Genomic DNA, 8,405 nt, shown 5'->3' with positions numbered 1-8,405 from the left:
CGTCGGCAGTAATCCAATCCCCCCCGCCCCGGTCCACAGTTTTCACTCCCCCCTGACCCCCCCCTGTCAACAAAACTTTTCTAAGGTTTCTTTCTTGAAAAACTAAGACCGGCCCCCGACCAGAAAAGGGAACAGACATGTGGCCCTCGCAGGGAAAAGTTTGGGGACCCCTGACCTACAGCAATGTAAATTTTCAGAAGATTGGCAAAACACTTATGTAGATTCTAGACCTCAACAGAGGCCCTCACTCTCTTTTTTTTATCTCATGGTTATCAACTGTATTTTGACAATTTGCAAGGATGTGCTAAAAAGAACATCCTGCAGAACGTAGAGGGATGGTGAAAAAGAGAGTACACAGTGAGGAATAAAATAAGTGTGCTGGAAGAGTAAAAAGTCTCTTTGAAGATGAGTCTGAATCAAAGTTTCATTGGCTTCTACTGCAGTGGATTATTCATTTGGCCACAGGGACAGAGGCTTAGGAGGCAATGATCAAACACTGTTCAGACGGTACGGTGCTTTCACTGCAAGCTTACATATGAATCAAACAACCCTTTGCCTTTTAGTTTTTAAGGAGCAAGTCACTGCAGTCAGAGGCTAACTGTTCTGTCAGCATCTGTACACATAAATGATCATTCAGTAAATCACTGACAGGGACATATGTTACACCGTTTGTGGCTTAACCTTATTATACGCTGGGTTGGTGTCAGCTGATCCCACCCATGTGTGTGACTGTGTGTTCTGTCATATGGAAGATGCTAGATAGTTATGTGTTAAACCTCTTACAGTATTAAAGGAATGATACGCACACACACACACGCATACGCGTATTTGTTGTTTGTGATACCATTAGGACAGGGGTGGCCAAGTCCAGTCCTCGAGAGCCACCATCCTGCAAGTTTTAGAAGTATCCTTACTCCAACAGATCGGTATCAGCTCTACAGAGGCCTGATAACGAGCCAGTCATTTGATTCAGGTGTGTTGAAGCAGGGATGCATCTGAAACTTGCAGGATGGTGGCTCTCGAGGACTGGACTTGGCCACCCCTGCATTAGGACTTTTAGTATGCTTATGGGGACACACTTTTTCTTACATCTGGTAACCACAAAAAATATGTCAAAAATTTTATTTTACGCATGCTTTCACATAAACACACATGCACAAACACACGTCATTGCTATTTCTGCTTCTGTGGCGTACACAAACAACACAGTGCAGATGCTTCTGTTATTATGCATCTCTCTGTCTGTGAGTTTATGATGCCTCTTTGGGATCCTGTCTGGTATGAATGTGAGAATAGCCACGATTCCAGACCTAAATCAAACTGAGAACTTGTGGCCTAAAAAGACCTAAAAAGTTGATCTTCCAAAAACTCTTCACCTTGTTTGACTGTTTGCAATAAAGTAAAAACAAAAATCTTGCAAATTTTGTTGATGGTTCCACAAGATATTGTCTGATTACTGAATGCATGCTGCCGCACTTGAAAATTTTAATTTGTAAAAAATTTATACATAATCTTTTTCCAGTTGTGTGATATCAAAATTCCAATCAGATCATTATATTTTCAGCTGTAAAAGATCAAATGTATTTTAAAAAGTTGTATTTGTTTATGACAGTGTAAAGAAAGTCAATTCCTAGTGTGGGTTGAAGGTAAAGTTGCAGTCTTTGAAGTAGATAACTGATCATACTTAGAAAGTGTATACAAGCTCTTTTGTGGCCACTTGTTTATCTTGGATTTTATTAAAACAAGTTTCATCAGTAGTAGTCACATGCCACTGAGTAGAGAACCCTGATAAGTAATTATCAGGTCTAAAACCATGAAAAAAAATTGCCTGTAAAATTTGAAAGCAAGGGTCAGATGACCAGACAGTAGTGTTTTAGCAGGATTTAGCTGCTAATCTATTCCACCTTTAAGACATAAAAAAGTATTTCTGTGCAGAACTTCTCAAAACAGCAAAGTTGAAACATTCTCTGGTCTTTCAGTCTCCCTCCAAGACATCAACATGAGAAAAGCATTTAAGAGCAGTACCATTCAAGACCAGCAGGTGGTGTCCAGGACCTCTGTGCCCAACCCCGTGGTGGAAATGTACCACCGCTGCGACAAGCCCCCGCCGCTGAATATCCTCAGCCCCTATAGGTGGGTTACATATGGAGTCGGCCTAATTCCAGCAAATGATGTTTGCTCTCTTTTCTTTCTTATTTGTTGCTCACTTTTTCACCCCTGCTCCTCTATTTACCTCTACAAGGGATGACAAGAAGGATGCGCTGAAGTTCTACACTGATCCCTCCTACTTCTTCAACCTGTGGAAGGAGAAAATGCTGCAGGCCACCGAGGACAAACGCAAAGAAAAGAGGCGGCAGAAGGTAAGCATCCGTTTCCATAGGGAGTGCATCTGCATGTGAAACTGTATTTTTGTTGTGAACGTACAGCTGGTGTGTCAGTGTGGAGCTGGAGGAGAGTGTGTTTTAGAAAAGTTGCAAGAAATAAAGTCATCCTCTGCTTTAATTTGCTTATCTGTTCTATTTTGCCAACTTGTGTCATGTTCTTTTGTTATTTAAGTTGATGGTTTCCTATCTTAATTTTTTTCACCATTTAGCTTTGCTCTGTTGAATGCAGCAGCAGCTGGGGGATACTTGGTGACAAGATGTAATCAGAGATTTCAAAACTTAAATAACTGCTGATAGTCACTGAAATTGAGACAAGAGCAAATTTATTATTATATCTTGATGGTTTATTATAAGCTGTTATTCCTATGTGTTATACAACAAACTTCAATTAGCTTTAAAAAATAAGTAGATGCTCAAGTTCAAATTTAATGTAGATTTGCTCACCACAGGTTAAAAATTTTACATAGAGGCTCAAATATATATGATCACTGATTATTATTCAGATTATTGTAGTTAGCAAGTTGCACCTAAATGACATGCTTTTTCTAGCCATCAACAACCATTAGACATGTACCTGCCTTTGTATGAAAGTACTTTACTTGGCAGAATTGGTAGAGTTGATTCAAATATGTTGGTTTCCAATCACACAACTCACCTTTAAGCACACTCAGTTAAAAGGCTGTTTTGTATTAAAACAGAAGAGTGCCAAATTACAATAAATAAATGACCTGCAAAATAATTATTTAAATCTGTCATTCATTGTTTTGAAAACTGGAAATAAATAATAAAAAAAACTGAATTAATCATGAGCTACTTCTAGTGAATTGGAAGAAGTTGTATGGACTTGTTGATTGAAGCCTTTTCACAGCTGATTTTTGATAGTATCTTACTTTGATTTAGTCAAACAAAAAAAGAAATCCTTCCATTCAGATCCCAGAACAGCTGCTGCTGTATGCATTTGCTGCTTTTTGTCAATATTTGTGTTGAATTTAATGCTTATGTTATATTTTTTCTGTTCCCTCCCTTCTAAATGTACTCATTTATCAAATTTTGAACCTTACATCAAACGTTCACTTAAGAAAAAACAACAGGTGTAAGAGGAGGGAAAAAGCTGCAGCAGGCTGCCTGAGATATCGCTCTACTTTATTCCCTCAGCGCCTCCTCCTTCCTTTCTCTCAGTCATCTGTAGCCAGCTGGCCTTGGAAGATGCGCAGCCCCTTCCTCTTTCCTCTTCCTCTGCTCAGTCTAATGCACCAGCTTGTCTTTCTCCCATGTTTCCATAGAGCTGTCCGGCCCACCCCGACAGGCCCCACTCCAGACAGGCCCCACCCAGGAGCCCCCTGTCCATCTCTGTAAGGCGACCCAGAGCCCTAATTCCCCCTACCACCACCACTCCCTTCCCGCCCCTCACTTCCTGCCCTCACACTCCATTAAAACACATTATACACTCACCTCTGAATAAGGAAGTCTTACATACACCTTGTAATTTAGAAACAGCACTAAAACAAAGTCCTCACTGTATGAAAAAATTAAATCTACACACACACACACGTGTGAACTCCCGTCTGTGTCCGTGTGTATACCGTCACCTTATCTCGCCACCTCACCCCTCTCTCTCTCTGACCTCCTGTGTTTGGTTTTGGTTGGTTTGTTGTGTTCCCACCCATTTTTGGCTCCGTCGTCCGCCGTGTGCTAGTCTGTGTTTCACAGTAGTGAACTGGGTAGTGAGTAGACCAGTGGATGTGTGTGTGTGTGTGTGTGTGTTTGGTTCAGTGTGATGGTAAAAAGGGGTCCAGATCACTTTCCTTCTGCAGACGAAAAGCCAGTAGCCAATGACTGAAGTCCTTTCCATTCCTGTTTGTCTGTCTGTGTATCCTCCACAGGAGCAGCAACGGCAGGTGGAAGACCCAAGCAGAGAGGTGAAGAAGGTTGGTAACCGCTTGCTCTTGATACATTTAAAGATTCAGTATCTAACATCTATAAAAAATAAAATTTTAACATATGCTACCGCTATGTCGTGATGGCATAGTATGAGACAGATAATCTGTGAAAAAATCTAGTTTCTCTGCCTTCTCCCAGTGCTAACAAGAAGCAACCACTCAGAGCCAGGAGGAGAGTCTTAGCACTGTCAATCATGCTCGTGTACATGCCGTTCATTCCCTACTCTTGCTTCCCTCTCTGCTACTCTGTAGATACTTCCCAGTATCAGAGCATGTTAAGAATACTAATGTTAGATAGCATGACAACCAGTGACGGTGAGTAGGTGTTTATTAGCATATTGAGCAGCACGTACACATGATCAATTGACAGCAATAAGACCCAGCTCCTGGCTATGATTGGTTGTTTTTGATCGAGAGTGGTACATTTTAGCAGATTGCTAAGGTAGCTCAGGGAGGAGGTGGAGAAGCTTGATTTGTTTTCACAGATTTTCTGTTTCATATCATGGTAACAGTTTTAATAAAATTAAAAAAAAAACATTTTTTTAAATAAAAGTTACATTAGTTAGTCATTTTCCTGGGAGAAGACCTTTTCCTGAGTCTTTTTTGAGATGCTGCAGTCCTGCAAAGCCCACACATTGACCCATTTCAATGATGAGGTTGTAAAGTTATTGCAAAAGCTAATTGTGTGAGACTTATTGTCATAAAATACATTAACATGTATTTAATCTCTGAGGTTTTTTTTCGTTTGTTTGTTTTTGTTTCTTTCAACAATTACTCAGTTGGTTATTAGGTTGGGGAACTTATGGTAATTCTTTGTTTAAAAAAAATAGACAGACTAAAAAAAGAGTATGCTCGGTAGTCTTTTATCTTTTACTAAAAGAAAGAAAGAAGAAAGCATATATTTTACCCGTTGTATTTTTCTTTCCTGTTGTTTCGTCCCGCAGGTGCGTAAGGCTCGTAACAGGCGTCAGGAATGGAACGTTCTGGCCTACGATAAAGAATTTCGACCCGATGCCAGGCTCACCCCCTCCCCTTACCACGGCATGTCGTCTGAAGGGTCCCTCTCCCCAGATAGCAGGTACATGCTAACCACAGCTAACCCCACACCACTTCAGTTATACCTTTCTAACACATCAGTTTGTTTTTGTTTATCCCAGACGAGGCAAGCACAAATTCATTTGACCATATTTGTTCAAATGTGTCCCTTTGGAAATGTTCGGATTGCAATTGCATTAAGACACAGCAACACATTTAAAGACGAGCAAAATGTAGAGGCTTACAGTTTCTTGAAGACATGTTAATACCCGTTGAACCTATTTTTATTTTTTTGCTATGTTACAGACAGAAATTGCAATGTATTAGACCAGAGGTTCCCAGACTGTGGGGCGCGCCCCCTACGGGGGGCGCCGTGTCATTGCAGGGGGGTGGAGGGGAAGCCGTCTGGATGAAAAAAAAAACAAAACATGAACACTGTATGCGCTGGATTTTTACCTTAGAATGGCCAACTCTTTGTTATTCCTATGTCAGTTTGATACAGTAGAGGCTTCCACACTTCCCATATTTGTGTCCTCTGTCACTTTTATCAGCAGTTAAAACAGTTTAGTCCGTTGTTAACATGTTGTAACCTGTTTTTCCGAGCCGCCTTTAAACGCAACATGAGCGCTACGACGCTGGGTTTCCACCTGTGAAGGAGACCTGCTGCTGCTGGGCGGTGCTACGTAGGTTTGTGTTAGAATCACGGCAGCAAACCAGCAAAACGCAAAGAACTTTTCACAGTTTTTCCCTCCAAACTAACCGACTGAGTTGAGTAAAGCTGGTGGATGCAGGTAATGTTAGCTAAAAGATGACTAGCTAATATCAATACAGAACCTTAAGCTTAACAAGTACCTTATCAGCTACCGATGTTGGTGTCTATTTTCAGCTACATACATTCATTTTGCCCCCGTCACACGTGTCGTTTCAACCAGACAGCCATTTGTAATCCATAGGGGGGTCCCAGAAAAAGTTTGGAAACCACTGGGGGGGGGGCTGCTTTGTGATTAGACCATCACAAAGCAGCATGTAACTCTGAAGTGGGGGGAAATGATACATTGTTGCAAGTATTCAGACCCCCTTTACTCCGATAATGCAAAGTAAAATCCTAACCTTTTTGTCAGAAGACATGTAGAGGACACAAAATGTGTGGAAGAAGGCCAAATTTAACGTTTTAGTCAATTTCCTGTCATCTTGAACACATATAACCAAGTTGAAACATTATGGTGGTGATCAGAGTTGATGGAAGCTATCAATCCTGACAATAAGGACAGATGTGGGGTGTTTTAAACATCATTAATTGGATTTTATTGTCACATCTATAAGTCAAAATTCTTATCGTGATAAGAATTTTTCAATAATTGATAAACATCCACCAATATTTTCAAGGCACTCTGAAATGCCTTCTACCTGTGTCATTTGAAGTTGTGTGCTGCCCTCTTATGGAGACTGTAAGTGAGACCCAATGTTGTATATTTTCTTTTCAAATATACTAATCAGAGCATCACAGTTTGGTAGAAGTACAAACAGCCAAACATTAAAATGTTAAAGCAAATGGAAATCAACTAAAATGGAATCCAGGCTCAGGTCGTTGATTAAAAATTGTATTTTCCATTGATCTCAATATTAGGATATTACTTTAGGCTACGCTTGAATAAAACCGAGCTCCCCTCCTCAATTTTAACCCAATAGGTCAATGGCGTCCGACTCCTACCCGGCAAGTCCCAACCACCCGACTACCCAGGCTCCAAGCGCTGCCCATCCCGCTGACCACCATGCCAGGGATCACCTTGCTGCCGCCCAGACACAGTCGCTCGATCGCGGCCTGAGGCCAGCCAACCAGCCCCCTGGAGCCGCGGGGGCAGGACCCCCGGGTCGACACGCAGCTTCCCTCGGCAGGACCCCATCGGGACACGGGGTCCAGGCCGGTGGAGATCCAACGGTCAATGGGCCAAGGCAGCAGTCCATTAAGGAATACCGAGCTGGGTACGGGTAGGCTTGCTAATTTGACTGACAAAGTGACACTGCGACGAATATTACAGTTTAAATGGTTCAGTGGCTTTGATTTAGTTCAAACATTGAGGACTTCAAGGCTTGAATCTTCTTTCATTACGTTGAAGAATCTCTGTTTTTTTTATGAGATTGCAGCATTTAGTGCCCTAGGGTCAGACTACCGGTTTCTCTTTCCAGTCCAAAGAAACTAGGTGGAAGTCTTAGAGATTGTATTGGAGTCTGTGGTCCTTACTGGGGTTGGCACTAACATTCATCCTGCTGATTGAATTTCAAGTGGACAACTCTAAAGGCTCTCCCCTATTTCATCCAGAGCATCGAAATTGGATCTCATTGACGTAGTCACGTGGCAAAAATTGCATCATTTGTTTGCAGTGAGCCGTCCTATTCCGCTTCTCAACTAACCATTTCACATAGCGTTCTGTGCGATGTGTTAGTCTGAAGTTAGTAGGCGTGTTTCCTGCAGGCGACATGAATATGTTTTTGGAGCGTTTATCAGACACATTGAGGAATTATGTGGATTTGTACGAGTTTTCACAAAATACCTGCAAACATTGTGAAATGGATAAAAAGTCTTGAATGGGAATTGCAAAGTCGTCGTCCACGTAGGAGACAATGACTCAGGGTGAAGTTTGGGAAAGCTGTGACTCTGATTGTTCACACCAAGCTTTGGTGATTAGATCTCACTTGTCAGCTCCACATACAAAGAAATGCAGTCATGTCTAAAGATGTTTCTGTAAAGATGATTGAGTAGTACTGATCCATATATATGTGTATTTCCTCTTTCTCCCTCTTCAGTGGGCAGCCCTCCACCATACCAGAGTATTACATTCCCCCGGCTCCTCCCCCACCCCCGCCAACCATCCCATCTGCCCAGACTGCCTTCGATTCAGCCACAGCGCCGCCCTCTGCGGCCGCCTCCGCCATCCCGCCGACCTCCTCTGCCCTCTCCTGCCATTACTCCCCCTCCCCTCCTCCTCACCCCGGCCACCCCATAACCTTCCCCCCCCCCCCCCCCCCCCCCGCCCCCCCCCCCCCC

General features: G+C 42.4%; 1 protein-coding gene across 1 annotated transcript in view; it reads left to right on the top strand.

Moving 5' to 3' along the window:
* LOC106954661 (wiskott-Aldrich syndrome protein family member 3) overlaps positions 1–8,405 on the top strand; it is a 45,027-nt gene that overhangs the window by 30,749 nt on the left and 5,873 nt on the right. Inside the window, exons 5-11 of the mRNA XM_015044340.1 lie at positions 1,980–2,133; positions 2,243–2,360; positions 3,668–3,736; positions 4,268–4,312; positions 5,269–5,402; positions 7,049–7,342; positions 8,165–8,371. Of these exons, the coding sequence (XP_014899826.1) occupies positions 1,980–2,133; positions 2,243–2,360; positions 3,668–3,736; positions 4,268–4,312; positions 5,269–5,402; positions 7,049–7,342; positions 8,165–8,371 (1,021 nt within the window). The remainder of the gene's footprint in view (positions 1–1,979; positions 2,134–2,242; positions 2,361–3,667; positions 3,737–4,267; positions 4,313–5,268; positions 5,403–7,048; positions 7,343–8,164; positions 8,372–8,405) is intronic.

This window comes from Poecilia latipinna, unplaced genomic scaffold (assembly GCF_001443285.1).
Source record: "Poecilia latipinna isolate Pla-1442-1.1 unplaced genomic scaffold, P_latipinna-1.0 Scaffold670, whole genome shotgun sequence".
In the NCBI taxonomy this organism is placed as follows: domain Eukaryota; kingdom Metazoa; phylum Chordata; class Actinopteri; order Cyprinodontiformes; family Poeciliidae; genus Poecilia; species Poecilia latipinna.
This window is presented reverse-complemented; position numbering and strand designations above follow the sequence as displayed.